At 33.8% G+C, this 22,503-nt stretch overlaps 6 protein-coding genes across 6 annotated transcripts; 1 reads left to right on the top strand and 5 right to left on the bottom strand.

Moving 5' to 3' along the window:
- Positions 1-1,093: 1,093 nt before the first annotated feature.
- On the bottom strand, positions 1,094-3,455 carry LOC104784818 (phosphatidate cytidylyltransferase 4, chloroplastic-like). Its single transcript, XM_010509906.3, has 7 exons — positions 3,072-3,455; positions 2,594-2,886; positions 2,308-2,498; positions 2,069-2,193; positions 1,860-1,993; positions 1,650-1,765; positions 1,094-1,564 (listed from the first exon to the last, which is right to left on the bottom strand). Exons 1-7 carry the CDS (start codon positions 3,300-3,302, stop codon positions 1,473-1,475), a joined length of 1,182 nt encoding a protein of 393 aa, XP_010508208.1. The 5' UTR covers positions 3,303-3,455; the 3' UTR covers positions 1,094-1,472.
- LOC104788759 (vesicle-associated protein 1-2) lies at positions 3,419-6,343 on the bottom strand. The gene is made up of 8 exons (XM_010514541.3): positions 5,807-6,343; positions 5,616-5,686; positions 5,417-5,498; positions 5,205-5,320; positions 4,933-5,091; positions 4,795-4,845; positions 4,228-4,305; positions 3,419-3,932 (listed from the first exon to the last, which is right to left on the bottom strand). The coding sequence occupies exons 1-8, from the start codon at positions 5,853-5,855 to the stop codon at positions 3,819-3,821; spliced, it is 720 nt and encodes a 239-aa protein (XP_010512843.2). The 5' UTR covers positions 5,856-6,343; the 3' UTR covers positions 3,419-3,818.
- Positions 6,344-8,544: 2,201 nt separating this feature from the next.
- On the top strand, positions 8,545-10,057 carry LOC104784819 (SPX domain-containing protein 3-like). The gene is made up of 3 exons (XM_010509907.2): positions 8,545-8,965; positions 9,283-9,433; positions 9,514-10,057. The coding sequence occupies exons 1-3, from the start codon at positions 8,756-8,758 to the stop codon at positions 9,888-9,890; spliced, it is 738 nt and encodes a 245-aa protein (XP_010508209.1). The 5' UTR covers positions 8,545-8,755; the 3' UTR covers positions 9,891-10,057.
- Positions 10,058-11,318: 1,261 nt separating this feature from the next.
- On the bottom strand, positions 11,319-12,975 carry LOC104784820 (zinc finger protein ZAT4). The gene has a single exon (XM_010509908.3). The coding sequence runs from the start codon at positions 12,556-12,558 to the stop codon at positions 11,569-11,571; it is 990 nt and encodes a 329-aa protein (XP_010508210.1). The 5' UTR covers positions 12,559-12,975; the 3' UTR covers positions 11,319-11,568.
- A 3,071-nt stretch (positions 12,976-16,046) lies between these two features.
- LOC104788760 (expansin-B4-like) lies at positions 16,047-17,707 on the bottom strand. Its single transcript, XM_010514542.2, has 4 exons — positions 17,456-17,707; positions 17,209-17,321; positions 16,714-16,907; positions 16,047-16,478 (listed from the first exon to the last, which is right to left on the bottom strand). The coding sequence occupies exons 1-4, from the start codon at positions 17,601-17,603 to the stop codon at positions 16,154-16,156; spliced, it is 780 nt and encodes a 259-aa protein (XP_010512844.1). The 5' UTR covers positions 17,604-17,707; the 3' UTR covers positions 16,047-16,153.
- Positions 17,708-19,593: 1,886 nt separating this feature from the next.
- LOC104784821 (putative expansin-B2) lies at positions 19,594-20,921 on the bottom strand. The gene is made up of 4 exons (XM_010509909.2): positions 20,687-20,921; positions 20,469-20,581; positions 20,192-20,379; positions 19,594-20,074 (listed from the first exon to the last, which is right to left on the bottom strand). The coding sequence occupies exons 1-4, from the start codon at positions 20,877-20,879 to the stop codon at positions 19,741-19,743; spliced, it is 828 nt and encodes a 275-aa protein (XP_010508211.1). The 5' UTR covers positions 20,880-20,921; the 3' UTR covers positions 19,594-19,740.
- Between the last annotated feature and the right edge of the window lie 1,582 nt (positions 20,922-22,503).

Consider the following 22,503-nt stretch of genomic DNA (forward strand, 5'->3'; position numbering starts at 1 on the left):
ATTCTACTTTCGGCTTATATATCGGAGGAATAATTTTACGAACAGAAAAATTGAAATCTTGAAAGACCTTTCCAAAGTCATGTTTAAATTAGAAAAAAAGAAAAAGTAAATAGAAACGAAGAAAAATGAATTAATATAAAAAAGTTTAGGTTGTGACACCTCCTCTAGTAGCGGATCGAGGTTTGCATGTTACTTTGTATGAAATGTTTTTGTTTTGGTTGCCTAATTTCGAAATTATCAGCTTTTTGACAATATAAAAAAAGCAATCAGCTTTAACTTATAACTTAAAAAAAACAAAAACCAAAAGACATATACGTCATCAATAAGATACATACTATTGAGAATTTGAAACTAAGAAATATAATAACGTGAATTAAAACATGGTGCCAAACCGACAACAGACACTTTTGTCTCCATGACTGCCAAAGAAAGCTTCATAATTTTTTACTTTTAGACATTAATTAAGAGAAACACCGGTTCATGCACACACCTACGTGCTTACATATAGTTTACATCTATTTATTTTCTTTTTCTTTTATAGTAGAAATTTTATTACAAATATGTTTTCTTTGTGACAATTCATAATAAGAAAGGAATAAACTTTGATAGATACAAAATCTTAGGCTGATGCTCGCTCCACCAATGTCTTCGTCTTCCCAATCATTTCTTCTTCTTTTTTATTTTGTTTTGGTTCTTCTTTAAAAATAAATAAATTTACCTTTTTTATTCTCAACTCGATTTATAAAAAAGTCTGCTTGGGAACAACGCATTCTCTATCAACCCCACATCATTTTTTAGTCATCTTTTTTTAAGTTTCTTTTTCTCATGACCTCTTTTTAGTTTTTATCCATTTTCTACGAAAGAAGACAAAAATAAACAAAACATAAAAACCAACAATAACAAAAAAAAAAATTAAAATCTTTTAAATTGTAGAAATAGGTCTCAAAATTATAGATATCCATACAAAAAAAAAAAAACATATATTGGGCAAGTTTGGATTGAGCAGCGTCAATGGGGTGATGGTAGGTAGACCTATCAGTCAATTACCATCAAAATAATTGCAATTTAGCATTATTAATCATGTTTATGGTAGTTTTAATAAAGTCAAACTCTATACATTTTTCACAAGAACAAAAAGTGTTGTTTCTAATAAGCTTACGGTTTATCTAAATGTTTAAAACATGAATATAATAAACTTTGTATACCAAATTATGCACCCCTAAAGACTGGCCTTTTGGGTCAACTATCAATCATAAACCAAACGCAAACCGGTTGTTACATCGTATCAAGAAGCAACCTACCGGCTGCAATCAGACATAAAGACCCAGCCTCTGCTTTCACCTCCTACAAAGTCCTCTGGATCTCTCGAAGGCAACAACAACACTGAACACTGCACCATTTGTTTCACAGCTACAACATGCCGTGGAAATGCTTGTAGGTTTCCTGAAGCTATGGTGTTTTCGGTAGATGAATCAAACTCCGTAAAGCCTTAAGGATGTTTTGATGAATGAATAAGCTAACGCGCCGGTGAAAATGTAACTATCAACTCTATCTAATATTCCACCTGCAAGCATGGGATAGAAAGAGGTAGCAGGAGTGAGAAGAAAGAAAGGCGTTGATTTTATGTATGAATTGAGGGGTGACTTTACCATGTCCTGGGATGAGTGAACCAGAGTCTTTGACGCCTGCATCACGCTTGATCATTGATTCAGTAAGATCACCAAAGACTGACCCAAAGAAGTTGAGAAACCCAAAAGCTATTGAGCTGAGGAAACCAACAAACAAATGAACCAATTCAGAAACAGAGAGATAACGAGAAACCGAGTTTCTATAGACCAAAATGAAACCTCTCTGAGCACCTGAACAGAGATTGAGGCCAACTGAGGGATTTAGAGAGTATAATGGTAATGGCTATACAACCAACAAGTCCTACAATAGTCCCTTCCCATGTCTTCTTGGGACTGATACTAGTAAGAGGTGTCCTACCAAAAGCCTGCACTTTTTATAGTTTAAATCAACTTCAAAGTGGTTATAGAGTTATAAAAAGAGGCATCATTATTGGTATTACCTTGCCACCGAGAAAAGCAAAAGTGTCTGTCGCAATTACACCGCTGAAAGAAATCAATGTTGCCACAAGTCCAACTGTCCAATGAGCTTGACCACCAAGAAGAATTGGCCATGTCCTTCCGATACCTATTGAATGGAAACAGGTTAAAAGGACATAGGAAGTAGGAGAGAGCAGAGAGCTTTGCCTCAATAAACTAAACATTTGAGATATAAAGGAGGAGAGAAGGCGAGAGAGCTTGCCAGTGTTAAGCGCAGGAGCAGCTAAACCACAGCGAAGCTTAACCCAGAAACATGGGAGATAACCACAGTAAAATAGACCAAACATTGTACTACTCAGCTGAGCAAAACGCGGGGAACCTCTCTGTACTAACAATGCTATTGCAACAACAAATGCTGCGGATGTCACCAATATATCAATGTTACCAAAGTACCTAAAAAGATTTTCATGTTAAATAAGATAAGTCATATCACATGGATAACAACAAGATAAAGCTTCGAAGTAGAGAGCGTTTTTAGCTAAACTCACAGAGTAAGTAATGGCATAAGGGCACATATAACTGAGCAAACTCGAGATACATATCGTGGAGGAGGTGTCATTCCTTTAGCTATGCCTCTACTACTAACGAGCTCGAAATATTCACGAGAACCGATAAAAACAGAAGCTGCTAAAGCTACTGTGAAAACCCATCCTCCAGCTAACACAACACATCCAACAGGTAATCCAATACCAATACCAAAGATCACTCTTTTCTTAAGCTGACTTGCTTTCTTCTGCTTATCTTCCACATTTTGCAAGTCATGATGGATTCTATCAATTCCCTAAAAAAGAATGAACAATTAAGGAATCATTGAGGTCCCACTCACTTAAAACCTAAAACACTATCAAGTCACTTCTCAATTGAGCTTAAAAATTGAGTCTTTCAATCTCTCTCTATCTCGGTCAATGTCGACTTGCTTCTTGTAAAAGTTACAGATTCGAGGAGAAGAGAGCATAAAGTTATTACCTTTGAGTTGTCATCATCACCAAACTGGTCTGATTCAGCTCGAGCAACGGCTGTGAGTAAACGCCGTTTAAGTGAAACTCGAGCAAGGCCTGAGCGAAACAATGGTTTGGTATTATCACTGACGAGACGTAGACTCGAATATTTCGTGTAAAGGGGAAGAATTAGGGGTTTTCGACGGCAAGGGCATGTACAGAGAGAAGTCGATAAAACCGGTTCAGCAAAAGACGTCATTGCTCCTTTCACCGTGACCCCAATATTAAAAACCCATATGATATAGAAAGAAAAGAGGAAAGATGAAGTGAGTGTTTTTTTTTATGTGCTTATGAAATCACAAGTGTGCTGTTTCCTTGGTCGTAAACAGAGTAACATTTATTTATTTGTTTTAAGAAAAACATTACAAAGATGAGACTAAGATAAAGAAAGGAGTTAGTGGAGAGAAGACAACAAACAAACAAACAAAAGTCTTTTGGGTTTACAAAAGTAGAAAAAGAGGAAAACAAAAGGAGCATGTGTAAAAAATTCTAAGTCTTTTTAACGAAAACGTAAATAAAATCCTCTAAACGTTCTAAGTTGAGATTTTTCATGTGAAGACGACGATAAAGACAGAAGAGAAGATGATGTGTCCTCCCTCCCTCACACAATTTGATACTTTTTCTTTCTTTCTATGTCGATGCTTTTTAAGCACTTTGTGACTTGTGGGGGGGGGGGGGGGGGGGGGGGGGGGGGGTTTTGAAGCGGATCATCAGATCATGTGCTCTTCATAATGTATCCCAAGATTAGACCGATTAGTCCGACAAGAAGAACGTACATTAATGGGATTCCCCCACTCTGACTTCTCTTGCTTTCACGCTGCAACTGATCCTGCAATTTTAATGGTTTTTGTTATCAGAGAGGTTCTTGTTTTGCCAAACAAGAAGCAGAAGCTTGTGGTAGGTGTATAATAAGACTTATCGAGCTTAAACGTAACTACTCAGATAACAAGAACATGGTTGCTTCTCTAAAACCAGGGAAACTAGTTATCAAAGTGCTTGTCATGTTGCTAATCATCAATTACCCATCGCAGACAAATATCTTCTTTGACTCTTAAAACAACCACCGGGAGGAATAGTTTCAAAGGATACAACAAGGTTACAAGGATCAGGTGAAAGTTGCTTACCAATTCTTGTTGAAGCCTGTTGTTCAGTTGAACCGCAGAGTTCTTTTCCTCGGTGAGTCTTGTGACGAGTGCTCTTGCCTGATTTCAAACAAATCGATAGGTGTCAAAATTACATACATATAATAGAGTGACCACTCAGGTCTTCTAACTTCAATGGTAAATAATTGTGCCGATTAATAGCTATTGTAGTAGGTTTGTTGCATGCATAAACTGATTAGTAAAAAAGCTAAAACTACAGCAGAGGAAACCATATTCATCTAGACCACAGTATAGAGGTAATCAACACTGTTAACACATTGGTGAAAGTTTCAAACAAGGTAAATATTTCACTTATAAACAGAAAGAAGATTAAGATAATTGGCCTAGTAAGTCTGAGAATTTCACGTCAAGCAGTGTATAATACAACTGGAATTATCTGAACTTAAAAGCAAACTGCTCTAAAAGACCTGATAGTAAAGAGAATTCCAAATGTTTGAATGGTATAGTTATAAAAAAAATCATGCAAACTTTGTTATGCCAAGGTAGCTCAGTATCATGAAAGTGTATCAGATGGGGTTAATAAATTACCTCAGATGAGTTATCCTGAGCATCAAACCTGTCCGCGCTAAATCTTGGAGCCTAAAATATAAAGAGGAAATCAACACAAGTACAAGAAAAGAAAAAGAAACATGTACAGCAGTAAATAAGAAGAGATGTAAAACTTACAGCAGTAAAATCAGAAGCATTGCCATTATCTGAGACAGAAGCCCTAGGTGAAGAGCCCTCTTCAGATCCTTCACGAACGGGTGATGGTGGTCGTGGTGGAGCAACATAGACAACTTTCAATTTAGTCTCCTCAACTCGATGCCCTGCCTCTCTGCTAAACTGCAATGTTCATTATTACACAAGAAAACACACAGCTATAAGAAAACAAATATTTCATCATATACTCCAAATCAGAGAAGTGCTCAGACAATAATAATGAGAATGAAGAATACCATCTCATGAGTAACATCCTTGGGGGTGGCTCCGGGGCTAGCCACAACACATTGAAGCAAGAACTTGTCTTTACACTGCATATCAGCAGGAGCTTCCTTTTGAGCTTGCATGGTCACTAATTTACCAAGACAAAAAACAATTCAACCCCATGATCCTAATCTTCTGCTATTGTTTTCCAATTGAGATCAATTATATAAAGAAAGAGACAAACCTAAGACTTCAGAAGAGGATCTGGGATGAACAACACCAGTATTAGGCCTAACGCAATACTTCTTTGGATTCGTCGTCTTAACCTTTTTTATACAAAATTTGACCCATGAAAACATTAAGATACACACACCAAAACATATCTTCAAGATAAAAAAGATAAAACTTTGAAAAAAATAGGAATTCAAAAATTGAAAATTTACCTTGAAGGCGACATAACTGTCAGTCTTGTTACCAAGATAGAGAGAACAAGAGATCTGCTTCTTCAATTCAACTATATACATCAACAACGATTCACAAAATCATTAAACTAGAGTAATTTGATGAAAACATAGTTAGATCTCTAATAAGACATACGAGAATGATTGAAAAGATTAGGAAAAAAAAAGCTTACAAGGGAATTGAAGGTCGACAGGATCGATGGTGAGAAGCTCGTTACTCATTTCCGATGAGATAGATGTTTTATTCCCGATTCAATTGATTAATAAAGAAGAAAATAAAAATCAAATCTTTAAGAAGGCAAAAAAGAATATTTGGTGCGGTGACTATGTTCTCTTCCGGTGGTCGTCAAACAATAGAGAGAGAGAGAGAGAGAGAGAGAGTAAAACACGTAGACAAAAGAAAGAAGAAGAACAACGTGGGACAGCAACGTATGTCTTCTATCTATCTCTTTGCCGTCTCCTTAAAATAATTTAAGACCGGAGGAACGACTCACTTTGATATTATCATTATGCCCTTATTCGTTCGTCTTCTCGAGGAGCGTGATCAGGGGTATAACTGTCATTCTAACTCGAATTCTTTTTCTAATTTTTGACCAGCGAAAAACCACGACTTTCGTTTTGTTCGTATATTAAAAATAAATAAATAACCATTTATCTTGGCTTTCCCTCTAGTCTTTTTTTTTTTTTAATTGATTCCTCCTCTAAAAAATAGCGCCTAAATCAATAAAATGGAAACTACATAATAATTGATCAAATTAGTAAAGTAGTAAGAGGTTTGACATTAATGTCTAAGTGTCAGGGGCTTTACGATTTGCACAAAACTTGATATAATACCTCATGATTATAACTTTATAAGAATAATATCCATAAGCCTTGTCAAAACCAAAAAAACGTGATTAAGTTTAAGATTCAACAAAAGAAAAAGCAAACAAAGATCCAAAAAACATAACCATAAATAGAGCTGTCAAAACGGGTGGGCTGTCCATGGGCGGACCATGTCCAATTCATTATGGACCGATTATGTATAAGCCCATAATTGAAACGGACTTAAGTGGGCATGGACAACAAAGTCCACGGACAAAACGGGCGTGGACAACCTGGACATTGGGCGGCCCATTGGACAAACAATTCTAAGTCAAAATTGATTTAGGGGAAATCGTAAAACACATTTTTCATTTTCTTCTAACTTTGTCGGCGATTTTCTTCTAACAAATTAAAATTTGTTATATTGTTGTCCAATGGACGCCCATGGACAGCCCATAAAAATATGGGCATAAGTGAGCTTGGTCATTAATGGACCGGACGTTAATGGACACAGACAGCTATTTGTCCATAATCAAATTGGACAATGTTGGACGGGTCAAAATGGACGTGGACAGCCCATTTTGACAGCTCTAACCATAAAGATCAAGAAAAATGATCAAATCGTGCTGCGGCATAATGATTTTTTTTAAATATGTATAATAATTTTTTAAAATATAATGTTTTTTATATAAAGTTCTTCAAGTTTTTGGGTTTCACTAGCTTGGAGCTCTCTGATATTGAGATTTATAATGAGCTCTTCCACGGTCATCACAACCCACTGGTATAGTTCAATCATTTAAATAATAAATTAAATTTGTTATTATAAAATTGATATATATAAATATATTTGTAGGTTAGTGAAAATAGATATGGAATACTCTAATCGACTGGTGTTCACTATATAGTGATTGATATCAGTAATTAAAATATATATATAGTTATTTTAAAATATATATCATATTTTGCCATTATATTAATCGTTTGAATTTCTTATAAATACAATAATATATTACAAATTTTTTTATAAATGCAACAATATATTACATGAATATATTGAAATTTGCATTTGTTTTAAACCTATAAAGTTGATATTATCAACTTTTTAGCTGAGATACCATGTGACCAATAGAAAATTTTAGACACAAGATTTAATTCAGTTTTTTTGGCTATTTGTTTGAATATATTCGTTTTTTTGTGCAAAAAAAATATTGATGAAAGAAAAGGTAAAGCAAATTTTATATTCTTACTCTTTCAAAATTAACGAACGACTGGACTTTGACACTTTGTCATGCATTTCGGTATGGTTTGTTGCAAATCATTGTCTCCATTTCGGTATTGATTTCAATACTTGCAATTTCAATGTTTTGTTTTATTACTCGTTGTTTCAAGGCCCAAATATAGAAGCTTATATATATTTCATTGGAGTTTAGTTTTTTTTATGGACTTATCTAGTGATGGATTTGTTTGTATTTGGGCCTTGAAACAACGAGTCCATCTTAATGGGGATTGTACTACCAAACCTTTTTGTTGCTACAAAAACCAAACAACAACAGATGCTTGATTGATTCTCTTGGAATCTTTGAATTCTCTTTTTTTGTCTGTCTATTATTGACTTTTTTTTTAACTCCACGAAGATCTTGTTATTTTACTATTTTACCCCTGAATTCTGGTCACGGGTCTGGGTAATTTCGTCAGTTTCGTCTCTAATCTCACAAAAACGTCCCGGCAATTTCTTCCTGTCTTTATGCACGACGGTCTCTCGAGTACGCGACTCTCTCACAGTCACATCAACAGCATGCATTTCCCAACAAGTAATTAAAATGATCAATAAAAATAAGTTGATCGAGGAATCAACTTAAAATTCTATAGTTTATACCTTGAGAAATAAAATAATAAATAAAAAGATAGCATGAAATCAACAAAACACATGTAATATACCAAACATACCATAAAAGGTCCGGTCAAAAATAAAATTAAAAATATTCAAACATAAGACTCAAAGAGAGAAGAGAAGTTTAGAGACCGAATATACCAAAGGATTTTTAATCTTCTTCTTTTTTCTTTTTTTTCTCTACATGATCAAACAACAACAAACAATAAACCCATAACCTTTTAATTTTTATTCATCTCTCTTTATTACATGCCACATTCACACAACACAACACATCGTCACGCCAAAGCTAAGCATATCCTCTTTCATATTCTTTTACACAACCACTATTTATATATCTCTATATTACCCTCTCTCTTCTTCCTCCAATCTCATTATCTTATTGAATAGAAAATATAATTAAGAACTTGAGTTTGTATTATTTTTGATGAAGTTTGGAAAGAGGATTAAAGAACAGATACAAGAGTCGTTGCCTGAGTGGCGAGACAAGTTTCTCCGTTACAAGGAACTCAAGAACCTGATCTCTTCTGCTCCGGCTCCGGCTGAATCTATATTCGTTGGTTTGTTGAACGCAGAGATCGACAAGTTTAATGCCTTCTTTGTGGAACAAGAAGAAGATTTCATCATCCACCACAAGGTATGCTTACCGAGTCAAACTGATCTAAACTACATATAGTGTTTCAAAAAATGTAGGAGAAAATAATTCTTATTTTTTTATTGGTTGATAAATATTATAACTATAAAATGTGAAAAATCAATCTGAGGATGCTTTATTTTATAAAAGTGAGACATATAGAAATCATCCACCTAGATTTGTATTATGTGTTATCTGGTGAATTTTAAAATGTATTTTTGTGGAAGTTTCTTTAGATATTATAACAATACATGTGAACTCAATCTTTTAAATAGAGTGGGATATATAATTAAATATGAAATACTATACAATATGTGTAGGAATTGCAATATAGGATACAGAGATTGGTTGAGAAATGTGGAGACAATGAAGAAATGTTTAGATTGGAGATTGGTGAGATCAGAAAAGATATTGTCAATTTCCATGGAGAAATGGTTCTTCTTGTCAACTACAGTAACATCAATTACACTGGTAAGAAGATTAAAACTGAAGTAGAAGCTCTTAAGTTTATTACTGAAATGTTCAAAATCTTGATCATGTTGTCTCTATAGGATTAGCAAAGATATTAAAGAAGTACGACAAGAGAAGAGGAGGAGGAATAAGATCGCCGTTTATTCAAAAGGTTCTTCATCAGCCTTTTTTCAAGACTGATCTTGTTTCAAGACTAGTGAGAGAGTGGGAGACGACGATGGACTCGGTGTTTCCCGCGAAGGTGGCTGAGGAAGGTTACGAAAGATCTGCGGCTGTGACTTCGGCAGCAGCGGGAGAAGGTATATTTAGGAATACGGTTGCGGCGTTGTTGACAATGAGAGAGATGAGAAGAGGAAGTTCGACTTATAGTGCATTCTCACTTCCGCCGCTAAATCTTTCCGATTCCGATCTTGTTCTCCGATCTGTTCACCTCTCTTCTCCCATACCTATTCCTTGATGATGTTGCTAGCTAGTTTGTTGTTCACTCAAAGTCTTCTTAATTTAGAACACAAAAAGTATAATCAGCTCTTAATTATACGGGAAAATGGCATTTATCGTAATATTTATTTGTAACTCTCTCTCTTTTTTTTTTCTTGGTATTTTAATGAGCAGATTTTTTTCTTCTTTATAAGAGTAAAACGCCTAATTATTGGGCCAATGATTTCTATATTGGGCCTTACTTTACAAACAGACCCATAATGATTTCTATATTGTTCTTTTTTGTTGTCAAACTAATATAAATGGTCTTAAATTTATTTATTTTTGGCAATAAGCCCAGCATCACTTCGGTTGGCCTTTAGTTTTACATAATGACTTCTGATTTGTAAACAGTAATTCCTCCTAGTAAGTAGCCACCAAATTGCGTGATAAGACTAGTTGAACTATCACAACAACAACAACTCGAATCACAAACTTTGTTGATAATCTATTGATTCTCGAGTGGTGATTATGATGAAAACATTAGTCATTGAGTTTGTTTCCAGTCATAAGAAAAGAATAAAAGTATACGTGAAGAATAATTCTAAGTAGGTGTGGTAGCTCACATAACCCAAAACCAAAGGGGCCAAATTTGATTCTACAGTGAAAATGATTAGGCCTGGGCATTCGGTTAACCATTCGGTTTCGGTTCGGTTGTATTCGGTTTCGGTTATTTTGGATATAGTAATATAGTAACCATTTGGATATTTTTGAAATTTCGGTTCGGTTCGGTTCGGTTTCTTTCGGTTCGGTTTCGGTTTGGTTATTTAAATAAATAACCATAACTAACATAAATTATATTAACATTAACCAAATAAACCAAATATAACCAAAACTAACCGAATATAACCAAAATTAACCAAATATACAATAACAAAAATACAAAAAAGGGAAAAATATGGATTCAATTTTACAAAATAGTATTTAACTTTGTAAATTCAAAATAATAACATTTACATATATTGATTATTTAAAATATTTAATTGTTTTGAATCTAGAAATAATTTATATTTTAAGTTTATTTTATAGTTTTGCATAATATTAAGTATATAATATTTGATATCTTCTAGGTTTTCGGATATTTCGGTTAACCATTTAATTGTCGGTTCGGTTCGGTTCGGTTTCAGTTAGTTTGGATATAGATTTTTACTAACCATTCGGGTATTTGAAGAATTTCGGTTCGGTTCGGTTTGGTTTTTTTCGGTTCGGTTTCGGTCGGTTATTTGGTTATCGGTTATTTTGCCCAGCCCTAAAAATGATATACAAACTTAATAAGAAGGAACACAATAAAGTTTTAATTTTCTTCTCTTTTTAGATTTGACTTTTTTTTTTCCCCTAATAATAGTAGGCGAAAGAGATACTCTTTAGTTCTCTCTAGCTTCTAAAATTAAACAGTAATAACCTAAAATTGTTACAATGTGATTAGATTACCTTTAAAAAAAAAAAAAAAACTTCACAAATCCACTAAGGAAAATTCAATGCACTCTCTGATTTAGGCCAAACACGACGTGAGGCTACTAGGTACTAGAAACAACTTGGCGTTAGAACATGTAAAAGTAGCCTCCTTTGATCAAACCCCCCAACAACAAAAAAAAAACAAAAACAACAAAGAATAATAATTTGACAAACCGAATCACGCAAAGTCTGTTACTTTTTTATCACCATTCATCGAACACCAAAGAGGTTTCATCTTCTTCATTAGGTGCAGGAAGATTAAGATCAATCGTCCCCTGTTTCATCGTTACTTCTTCTTCGTTATGGATTCGAACAATTCGATTTACATTCAATCTTCCTGTTCCAATACTGCTTCCGTGAGATCTCTTATGACCTCCAAGTGCTTGTCCTGAAGTGAAAACCCTAAAACAGATCGGACATTCATGAACTCTCTTCTCCGTAATGACTCCAACTCCATGAACATACTCTGTTTTAGCTTGCTCTGTTTTCGTCGTGCATGCTAATTTGTTCTTCTTGTGGCTTGCTCTATGTCCTCCTAATGCTTGATACGATTTAAACTCTTTACCACAAGTCTCACACTTGAATCTACCTCTTCCTCCTCCTCCTCCTCTGTTCTTGCTCGATTTGTAATCTTCGCATTCATGATCTGTCTCGTCACCTTCTTCTTCTTCAACACGTGTCTTTGTCGTCTTCTTCTTCTTGTTGTGTTGCTTCCATTTGTCTCTAGATAGCATAATAAGACAAAAGGCGAGATCTTCCTCTGTCGTTGTATCAGAAGCTGAGCTGTGATTGTGATGCTCTGTTTCAAGCTTCTTAAAGTCGTCGAAATCGAACGATCCAAGTTTCCGAGTCCGTTTAGATCGTCGCCGAGTTGGGTTATTAATCTTCGAAGACTCGGTTTCGCTTTCAACGTCGTCGTCGTCGTCTTCCGCAAAATCAAACTCCAATCCATCATCATGAGTACTACTACGATTCCTCTTTAAATGATCAGACGAAGAAGAAGCATCATCCGACTCTGTATCGTCGTCACTGAGTTGACTCGGCCGCTCCTCTTCTTGTTGTTGCTCACAACTTATTAACTCGTAAAGTTGAGGTTTTTCAGAAAGAGTAAGCATGTGAGATCTCATATGACCACCTAAAGCTCTTCCATTGACAAAGCTCTTGAAGCAAAATCTACACTTGTATCTCTCCATCTTCAACAACGACGATACTTAAACACAAGAGAGAGACAAAGAGAGAAAGAGAGCTGTTTTGTGGGTTTATATCTTCAAAGAGAAAAGACTAGAGAGAGACTACAAAAAAGAGAGAGTAGGTGACAAAAAGCATTCTTCTTCTGCAATGCAACCAACGAACTAAAGAAAGAAGAAGACGAAGAGAGCAAAATAAAACAACTATTAAACTTAATTTTTTATTTTTTATTTTCTCTATCTCTCTCTGCTATATTTATAAAATTCTTTTGAAACGGAAAAAAGGAAAGAGTAAATATTTGTTTCTTTGTTTGAAAATAATAATCTCTAATTAAAGCGTTTTGCCATGAAACAGAGGACAATGTAACATGCGAGCTTTGCCCGTTTCTGCTAACTACAGATAAAAAAAAAAAAAAAAAAAGTTACTTTGAATTTCCGAAAATACCCTTCTTATGATCAATAGGAGTAAAAATAGCAAAAAGTTCTATTTTAAAACACCTCCGAAACGAAATATCAGAAGCAACGCAGCTTAGTTTTATCTATTTTGGGATGTGCTTTTAACTTCACATACGCCAAAAATAATTACTTTACCTTTAACCTCTACAAGGGTATGTTCGGTATTTCCTTCTTCTTTTTTGTTTGGTTGTAACGACGAGTCGGAGAACAAAGAACAAACTACAAAGCGTTGTCCAAATATGAGGGGGGGGGGGGGGGGGGGGGGAGAATGTTAACATTTTTTTGTTTTGATTCAGTTTGTGACAGCCACGTAGTTATTTCAAAACGACGGTTTCATGACTCATCCATCACCAACCAGTAACTTTATCTCTCTAAAACAAAATACTAAAAATAAAAGTTGAGGTTTCGCCAACTGTCAGTGTGACGGTATCATCTTCTCCTCAGCTAAGTTAAAAGCCGGCTTACTTAACAACATTTGATTATCTCTAAATCTTAGTTTAAGAAGTCCATTAATCTTCACTCGAATAATACGATTAATGGAGAATGCAACCAAAAAAAAAAAATGTGTTTAGTGGATTTTCTCCTTTGATTTTGGATCTTTCCAAGTTAGATATTTAAACAATAAGAAAAAGTCAAGAGAATCCATAAATTCCCTTTATCAATATAACACTGTCACACGTTCTTGTTTAAGATAGACATAAGTTGAAAGATTACACGGATTTGATTAGACGACATATGAGCTTAATTGTCTTTTTTTTTTTTTTTTACTTGTTTACATACTACGAGTAACGGACCAAAAAAAAAGGGCCACACTAATATATTGATGTCTCTGGTTTAATACGAACCTAACCATCATCGCACTTTTAATTTCTTCTTCTTTCATAACACTACTGTATTAACAACGCACAACGATCATGTGATATTTTTCAATTCATCGAACCTGATCATTCCAAGATTCAATCATCCATTAGTGCAACCAATAGGAGTTTGAGTCTTACTTATAGTTATAACAACAATTAGTAATAAGTCGGATCACAAATTAATTAAAAGTTCAACGTTCCACAATTTTGTCGGTTACAAATGCATTCAAAGAACACTTACGTAGGAAGGTAATTTAACAACACACAAAGACTTTTTATTCTTTTCCTCACTGAAATTTGGAAACCAAATTTGTGGAAGCAATTCGTCTACGCAAAGTGTAAAGTTAAGATTATTCTTCAATGGCATGACTTAATGGTGGTGCCAAACCACTTACTATACGCCACTCTCTCTCTTTAAAGGGCCAAAAAAAAACTCACAACTCCTTTAATTCCTCCCGTTGACTCGTCTCATTACACCTTCAAATTAATATTTTTCTTGTTAACTAAGTAGTAGTATATGCAAGCATTTGTGTTACTTATTTATTGTCAGCATCTTACATCCTTAGATGGTGGTAGCTTCTCTTTTATATACATTTAGGTTTATCAATTTGGTCGATGAATATAAATTGAACTAAGCAATACTCTTCATGAAGTCAACTACTAACAAGAGGCGTAAAATTTAACTTAAAACATAATTGCAATATAGAGATTACGTACGCTCATATGTTGTTATTTTATTATTTTCATAAATATTTAATTGAGTGAAGATATAAGTCAACTAAAATGGAAAAAAAAAATTAAATTTCTAAAAGTTGTCAATGGAGTGACAAGTATGGCCGGTTCTCCAAATAGCCTGAAAAGCGGCGTGAGCATTCGATGTTACGAGTCTTTCTCTTGTCATCCAAATACGTTATTACGAGTTTCATTTACAATATTCGTTTGAAATTTATTTCTTTTGGTTACATTCGATGCTTTTCAACTTGCATGAGAAACGTCCTTTGATATATAGGCCCATTAGACCATCTTTACTCCAGCAACTCTATTAAGTTGCTCAAATATAAACTAATCATATATTTAATACTAAACTAATTAAAGTAATCCACTTAGAACCTAAGCAAAATTTCCCTTCTACTAAAGAACCCAACACACAATTGTTTAAGTCAAAACAGAGAAGTTTTTTTGTTTGTTGCAGCAAAAAAACAGAGCATAGAGAAATTAGAGAAAAGAGTAGAGAAGAAGATGGTTTATTTACCTTAAATCAGAGGAGAAGATCGAGAGATCGAGGAAGAAACAAGAACCAAGACGATGAGGATCTGTCTCGCTCTCTCTCTTCGAACTCTCTCTTTCTTGTCACTGGAAAGTACAACGGCCAATGAAGAGCTGAAGACGACGAAACAACTCAAAGAGGGGAAAGTGTAAAATTGGTGTCAAAAATCAATCGATTCAAGGGAAGAGAATCGCCTATTTCCGTCAAGAGAGTGAGAGAGAGAGAGTCGCAAAAAAGAAGAAGAAAATGGGAAAAAAAAAATTTGTCTTTTCTATTTTCTCATTACCCAACCAGAGCTTGACACGTATGACTTTTATGGGTTGCTTCCGGGTTGCTTCCGATCCCTCCTACAGCAACGGTTCTATGTTAAATGGTCATATTTAAAGGTTTTTGATTTATTTTTGAACCACAAAAATACTGAGCAACCCATTGAGCAACACCAGTAAAGATGCTCTTAGTGATAGAGAGCATTATACGACTTTGATCACTTAAATTGAATAGGCTAATTATCTCTTAAAATTTTATCATTGTTTGATTCGAACTGATGTATCTGTTTGTATATGGGAAGTGAAGTCTGGCAGAGGTTGGATTTATATCTAGTCTATATATACAATACCAATTTCTTATAATTTTAATGGCAAAGGGTCTAACGTGTATCAATTTATTTACTTATGTTTTTTTTTTCTAATGTAGAATTAGGATTCAAATTGGGATATAATCTTGAGATTATTTGGAATTTGGAACAAATCAATTCTAGTTTTGCATTCATGCTTTTTCAGTATGCACTATGCAGAGATAATAAGTTGATGGATTTGGTCTTCGTAAGTACCACTTAACCAAGTTGATAATTACTCTTTTAAAAAAATACCAGCATAATTATTCAAAGGCAGGTAAAATATTATGATCTGATATTGATAAGTCAAATATCTTTTTATTATCCATTACTTTATATTATAAGTTTTCCATATTGTTTTCTGACTAGAAAAAAGTGTTGAATTACAAAATGACAAATAAAATTCTAATGAAAGTTAACAATTGAACGGTAAGTTTCGTCGGGCTTCCAATATGCCGGAATAACATTATAAGCAACGACTACTTTATGAGACTCACGAGAGGTAAGTCTGATGTTGAATGGACCACTTAGAGCACTTCCGGAGTTGATCTTCCATACAGCAGACCTCATTTCTTGCATGGGCATGAAGTTTCCCCCGGCCGGTTGAATCTCAACGTAGGCCAAATCTCCATCGCCATCTTCATACTCGACAACAAATGCAATGTAGTATGGATTTGCCCCAGCGTCCATTCGGAAAGCTATGTTAGTTCCTCGATATAAACACTTCGTGCTGATAATTAAGAAAACAAAAAATCACAATTTGTATTGGTAAGAAGTAATAACAAATTACTTAGATATGAGAAATATTTTAATTGAATAAATTTTTATTTAAAATAACAATAAACGTTAAAAATAGTTATTGTTGATTTATGAGTTTTTCCTTGTAAAATCAATTAATATTTAATATAATTTTTTTTTTCAAAGACATGAAAATTATATATAATTTTCAATGAGTAAGTAAGTACCGTCTGTAGTAAACACGTAGAACACCAGCGGATCGAAGTTGATAGGCTTGGCCAGGTTTGGCTAAGGCACCCATGGCTCTGCCGCTAAGATCAAAGTGGGCTGCTTCGGAGGAGCAACCGGGACACTCGTCGGTTATCGTCACCGTTATTGGTCTCCCCGAGCATGCTGGATTCCCTCTGGCGCTGCACACAATCTATATAATAAAGAAAATGTTGACATTTACAATATAGTCGTTAAAAGATAAAATCTTGTTGTAACCATATCATATACACTCAGACTTTCATATATAATTTTCTTTTTTCCTAAACAAATGCAATCTGACCACAACCAAATAACTTAATGTTCATTCTAGACTTATAAGTTACCTTAAAAATATTAATTCAGCCAGCAAGAAAGACACTAATTCTTTTTCTTTTTTTCTTGGGCAAGAAAATACATTAATTCTATGAAACATACATTACTATTGATCTTGTCCTATATATATTCATACGAACCCGATAACATGCTCCACATCCTGATCCACTGTTGAACAGTGAAGGGCCTCCGGCTGAAACCATCGCGTATAACGGTGGATTAGCAACCGCGGAACCGTACCCACAAGCTCCTCCTACATATATATATATATATAAGCATCATGTTCAAAGGAATTACTACTCTAAAAAATTATGTATTTTAGCGCTTTAACAAATATGTAAGATTATGATATATATATATATATATATATATAATATTATAACATACCGGTACTACCGGCGCCTTCAGGTTCACCGTACCAAGTAACACCGGCGGTCCCCCATCCACCAGCATCTATAGTCTCATTTTGGCAATAACAAAACTTTATTGAGACTGCGAAAAGAGCCAGAGCGAAATATTTATGCGATGATGCCATTGATCCAGCTACTTTGTTTTGTATAAACAAAATATAGTATAAGTGAATAAATCGTCAGATGACGAAGATTTTTATATTGGGTTTTGTGGAATACGCTCACGAGTACGTTTAATGTTTAAGGGAATTGTATATATAGTGGCAAGATAGTTATAAGTGAATCTTGGTATATATGGAAGTCAAGCTCTCTAGTTTAAGGGAGAGTAAATTTGAAATGAAGAGAGTAAGATATGCATTGAAGAAAAAACTTATGTTAAGGAAAATTTGGCGGTCAAGTTCAAATTATAATCTATGTCAAAGATTTTGAATATAATTTATTAACTTCTTATAGATTTTTTCGTAAATAAATAACATCATATTTTGGGTCCACAAATAAATAAATCCTCATATAAATTATAATTACATTGGTTATATATGTCAATTTTCTAAAACTGCTATTTTCTAAAACTGATATATATGAAGTATCTTATTAAGTTTGAGTGTTTGACAATTGACTAAAAGTTTTGGTAAATAATAATAATATAATTAAGCATACAAAAATAATGTATCCCCTATTCAATATTTTAGAAGTATACAACTTCTTTTTGGTATACTATATAATAGTTATAATTATTATTTGATTCATTAGTTGGTTACAAAATACGTTATATGCGTTGGCTTTCTTAATTATACCGAGATACACATAAAGAGAATATCCCAAAGAATGATAAAACTTAAGGAAATAAAATCTTTAAAATTCATATACTGTTAGCCATATATACTGTTAGACAAGTTTAAAAAATATATATAATAAATTCTCAGAAATTAATCACGCTTAAAGATGATTTCCGATTAAGCAAACAAAATAAGATCTTAGTTAACATCCTTCCAAACTTTTAGTATAAATCATTGACATCTCCATTCATCGAAATACACCATATTCATAAAAAAAAAAAGTTTGGAAAAAATATAAAATATTCAAGTTTTAGTAATATTCAAGTTTGACTGAATATTCAAGTTTTAGTAATATTATTCTTTAAAAAATATCTATTCAATTAAATTTTGACTGAGTAACGGGTCAAAAATGTGAATATTTAAATTCAATTTCATATCTTTATTTTGTTGAATTGTATAATTTTCTATACTATAATAAAATTTTTAATAATTTAATTTGAAATATTTTAAATTATTTTAATTTGATATTTTTAAGAATATCATAAATATATGATAGATCAAAAAGTTACAAGTTATAAACATTCTTATTTGATTTGTTATAGCACGGGTCAATAATATGTCACCATAATATGAAAGAATTCCAAAAAATATGATTTCTTGGTAGAACACGAGTTAAAAGTTCAAGAAATATGATTTATCAGATTAAATTAAAGTTTAAAATAATTTTTTTTTGGTATGCTTTCTCGGTCAAGATGATTTTGACAAACATGCGTTACATATTTAGTTCTAAAATTAATATGCGGTATACTATGGTTAAGTCACAGAATTAACAATCAAAATACAATATACAATTTTAAACACTAAACAAATCAAATAAAATTAACAAACAAAAATTATCACACAGCTTAACTCGATGTATGCCGTGGTAAAAGTCTTGATCTACTAGAATAGATCTTACAAAATATATGTTATTTTCATAAGTTATATTCAGCATATAATTTTATGGCATAGTATTCCATAAAAAAAAAACTAACAAATAAAATAATTACATATATGATGTTTTGAATCAAAATTACTAAATAAACAAACAAGAAAATTCAACCCAGGTCATATTATAGTGATTTATTATGATGTTTGAAGATTGGTAACCTCTTAAAGCATAAAAAGCGAATACTGTATATACCCTTTTTCATCTAACTATTGACTGTATGATATGAATGAATGTAAACTACAAACCCTCATACAGTCGTACATATCAGAACAAGAAATCTCATACTATTAGAAGTATGAAACACTGAAACAAGTTAAATCTGATACTAATATGAAATAAACATACATCTTCCACTAAAAATAAGGTATTATTGTGTCACCATATGGTCCATACATACGGGATAGAACATTCAAGTAAGAGATATATCATTTTAATTATTTATTTAGCGATATATCATTTATACTCTAGATATACAAGTAATTTTAGTTCCAGCGGCTACACTTGAAAGTTCACGTTCGATTTGTACTTGGCACCGGGTTTCCAGCCGGCCGGAATGACATCGGTAGCCACAACAGTCTCGCCGGAGTCCAGAGAAGTCACTCGAAGAGACAGCGGTGCCCGCAAAGGTGACGACACGTCCAGCTTCCACACGGCTCCCCATAAGTGGCTCATAGATATCCACGTGTCAGAATCTAGAGCTTGTTTGAGTTCGACTCGGCCAATTTCGCCGTCTCCGTCTTCATACTCAACCAAAGCCGCGAAGTAGTTAGCGTTTGAACCTTCATCCACTTGAAACGTCACCGTTTTCCCAACATAGTTGCACTCAACTCTACGAGCACACGCATCAAATATTTAAATCTTAGTAATTACTATTACATATAAAATAGAATTTTCTTAAAATATAATTTGTTAATAATGTGAAATCCTTTAGTCTTTAGATACATACTTTCTGTAAAGAATCTCCAAAACGCCGGCACCGCGAAGCTGGCTACTCTGACCAGAAACTGCCATGGCACCAAACGCTGTACCACTCAAATCGAAATGGACCGACTCTGTAACGCATCCAGGACACTCGTCTGTAATCACTACCGTAACCGGATTCTTCGAGCACTCCGATTTCGAAGTGCATTTTATCTGTACGTACAGATATGAGTATATAAGCTAATCTTGCATATATGTATTTCAAATCTCTTCTGCTTAATTCATTCTAATTAGTACGAAACCTGGTAACATGCGCCACACCCTTTCCCTGACTTGAACAACGAAGTACCTCCGGCTGATACCATTTTCGAAAACGGAGGTTGTGCTACAGCAGTTCCATAACCACAAGCCCCACCTTCATAATAATTAATATACTTTGGTTAGTAATTATATTAAATATATCGCTAGTTACGTGTGCTTATTTATCTAGAGATGTAATTGACATCAAACATGTATATACCGTCGCTTCCGTATCCGTTGGGGTCGCCATACCATGTAGCTCCGGCGATAGACCAATCAGAATTGCTGGTCGTGACGGCTAAAACGTTGAGTTTCTTGGGGCTAAAGCAATGAGTTAAGTTTAAGAGAAGACAAGTTAGAGCAAAGAGCAAGTTCACGATCATGTAATATCGTACTATGACAAGAACTGCCATTGCGATGATAATAATAAGTAGCTAATGAGGATGACTTGTGCTACGTACTTATACTAGTAATTGTAATTATTATTAGATTGATCGAATCCCGTGAAAGACTCTATTTGCGCCCAACTGTTTTAATCCATGTGTCACTTTGTCTAAAAAGTAAGTAACTATAAAGACACGTGAAGTCTTTCCTATTTTTATTTTTTTTGGTTTTACTTGTAAGGGGTCCAATGTGACGGTTAACAGTTAGACCCATGGTTCACGAGGCTGAGTCATATGGTGTCGTATTGCGATATTAATTATTCTTTTCCCCCTAAATCAAGGTCATTTGGAATTATGTTGATGGTGAAATTTGTACGATAATGTAGCCGTTAATGGTGGTTTGCTTGGTCGTTGAATCTTAATCGCACGGTTCAAAATATGCATGTAAAATGTTCTTTAACGTATTTGAAAAATAATCGCAGATGTGTAATGTAAATCTTGGCCTGAATCAGGCTCGTCATGACGATTTACTTAAATTAAAAAGGAGGAAGATAATATGAAATGTGGATTTCACTATTCTTCATATTACCACTATTATTAAAATTATCTATCTATAATAATAAAAATACCGTTAAATTTTCACTTGTCAAAGTTGTAGAATTTATATTAATATATACGTACTAGTATACTATTAATGGTAAGGTTTTTTTTTAACATGGATCAATATTTGTTAAGACAAGAGATAAAGGTGGAAACGAAACTGAAAGTTAGAGAAGATAAGATTGAGATCAAACGAAACTGAAGGATTATAGATCAAATGATTAAGATCTCTGGATTTACCATATTTGCGCATAACTGGATAATTGGATTTAGATTTACCATATTTGGATAATTGGATTTTGAGTTAGTGGAGAGAAGACAAACAAACACAAGGGGTTATTGCAGCATCGATCATTGCATCAACATAAATTTGCATCTAATCAACACCTAATTAACCTTTTTGATATGAAAACATAAATTCATAACAAATAAGCAAAAACAAAGCAGAACATAAGCAAAATATATGTTTACTTTGCTTAAAACATAATACATATTTAATTTATTTTCATGTATTCTATAATATAATAAAATAGTTGCTAATTATTACTTTTGAAAAATAGTGTGATAAAAACAAAAGTACGGATACAAAACTCTCATGTATAAGCAGATATTGGTCTAGTGTACTCCACTAATCAATAAGTAAAATTATATTTTTTCTTTGTTAACAAACTCTGTTTCCTTATTTGACAGTTTTAAAAATCTTTGATATATGAATGCTGAAATTAGTTTCGTTGATCTCAAACATGTCGTCCACCAACTCCGTCAACTTAGAGGAAGAGGTCTCCTTGAGGCTATAATCTACTACAGAGAAACGCCCATCTACCGTGGCCCTCTTTGAAATGGATATGGTGTTCCAGAAATGCGATTGGACAACAAAAAGATGGCTACATACTCAAACACAAGCAGCTCCTACATCTCCTCTAAGTTGAGTCTAAGCCACAAGGGCTTGTTGCAGCAATACCGATGGATTCAAACTGCTAAAGATTGGGGATTGGTCTGGTATATGCCAAAGGAGCAGTGCGATGACTTCAACGAATGTGGGAGTAACGGCTTT

The sequence above is a fragment of the Camelina sativa genome, chromosome 5 (assembly GCF_030686135.1).
Source record: "Camelina sativa cultivar CO46 ecotype springtype chromosome 5, ASM3068613v1".
Lineage (NCBI taxonomy): Eukaryota > Viridiplantae > Streptophyta > Magnoliopsida > Brassicales > Brassicaceae > Camelina > Camelina sativa.

Excerpts from the sequence above, each read along its gene's own strand:
- LOC104784818 (XM_010509906.3), bottom strand. The coding sequence starts at position 3,302 with ATGACGTCTTTTGCTGAACCGGTTTTATCGACTTCTCTCTGTACATGC. Across the intron at positions 2,499-2,593 it reads CTTATGCCATTACTTACTCT|GTACTTTGGTAACATTGATA; the intron begins GTGAGTTTAGCT and ends AAATCTTTTTAG. Across the intron at positions 1,766-1,859 it reads TGGCCTCAATCTCTGTTCAG|CTCAATAGCTTTTGGGTTTC; the intron begins GTGCTCAGAGAG and ends TGGTTTCCTCAG.
- LOC104788759 (XM_010514541.3), bottom strand. The coding sequence starts at position 5,855 with ATGAGTAACGAGCTTCTCACCATCGATCCTGTCGACCTTCAATTCCCT. Across the intron at positions 5,687-5,806 it reads TGTCGACCTTCAATTCCCTT|TTGAATTGAAGAAGCAGATC; the intron begins GTAAGCTTTTTT and ends TGATGTATATAG. Across the intron at positions 5,092-5,204 it reads AGGATGTTACTCATGAGATG|TTTAGCAGAGAGGCAGGGCA; the intron begins GTATTCTTCATT and ends TGAACATTGCAG.
- LOC104784819 (XM_010509907.2), top strand. The coding sequence starts at position 8,756 with ATGAAGTTTGGAAAGAGGATTAAAGAACAGATACAAGAGTCGTTGCCT. Across the intron at positions 8,966-9,282 it reads ATTTCATCATCCACCACAAG|GAATTGCAATATAGGATACA; the intron begins GTATGCTTACCG and ends CAATATGTGTAG. Across the intron at positions 9,434-9,513 it reads CAGTAACATCAATTACACTG|GATTAGCAAAGATATTAAAG; the intron begins GTAAGAAGATTA and ends TTGTCTCTATAG.
- LOC104784820 (XM_010509908.3), bottom strand. The coding sequence starts at position 12,558 with ATGGAGAGATACAAGTGTAGATTTTGCTTCAAGAGCTTTGTCAATGGA.
- LOC104788760 (XM_010514542.2), bottom strand. The coding sequence starts at position 17,603 with ATGGCATCATCGCATAAATATTTCGCTCTGGCTCTTTTCGCAGTCTCA. Across the intron at positions 16,908-17,208 it reads GATGTGGAGCATGTTATCGG|ATTGTGTGCAGCGCCAGAGG; the intron begins GTTCGTATGAAT and ends TTTATTATATAG. Across the intron at positions 16,479-16,713 it reads CTACGTGTTTACTACAGACG|CACGAAGTGTTTATATCGAG; the intron begins GTACTTACTTAC and ends CTTAATTATCAG.
- LOC104784821 (XM_010509909.2), bottom strand. The coding sequence starts at position 20,879 with ATGGCAGTTCTTGTCATAGTACGATATTACATGATCGTGAACTTGCTC. Across the intron at positions 20,380-20,468 it reads GGTGTGGCGCATGTTACCAG|ATAAAATGCACTTCGAAATC; the intron begins GTTTCGTACTAA and ends CTGTACGTACAG. Across the intron at positions 20,075-20,191 it reads TTGGAGATTCTTTACAGAAA|AGTTGAGTGCAACTATGTTG; the intron begins GTATGTATCTAA and ends GTGTGCTCGTAG.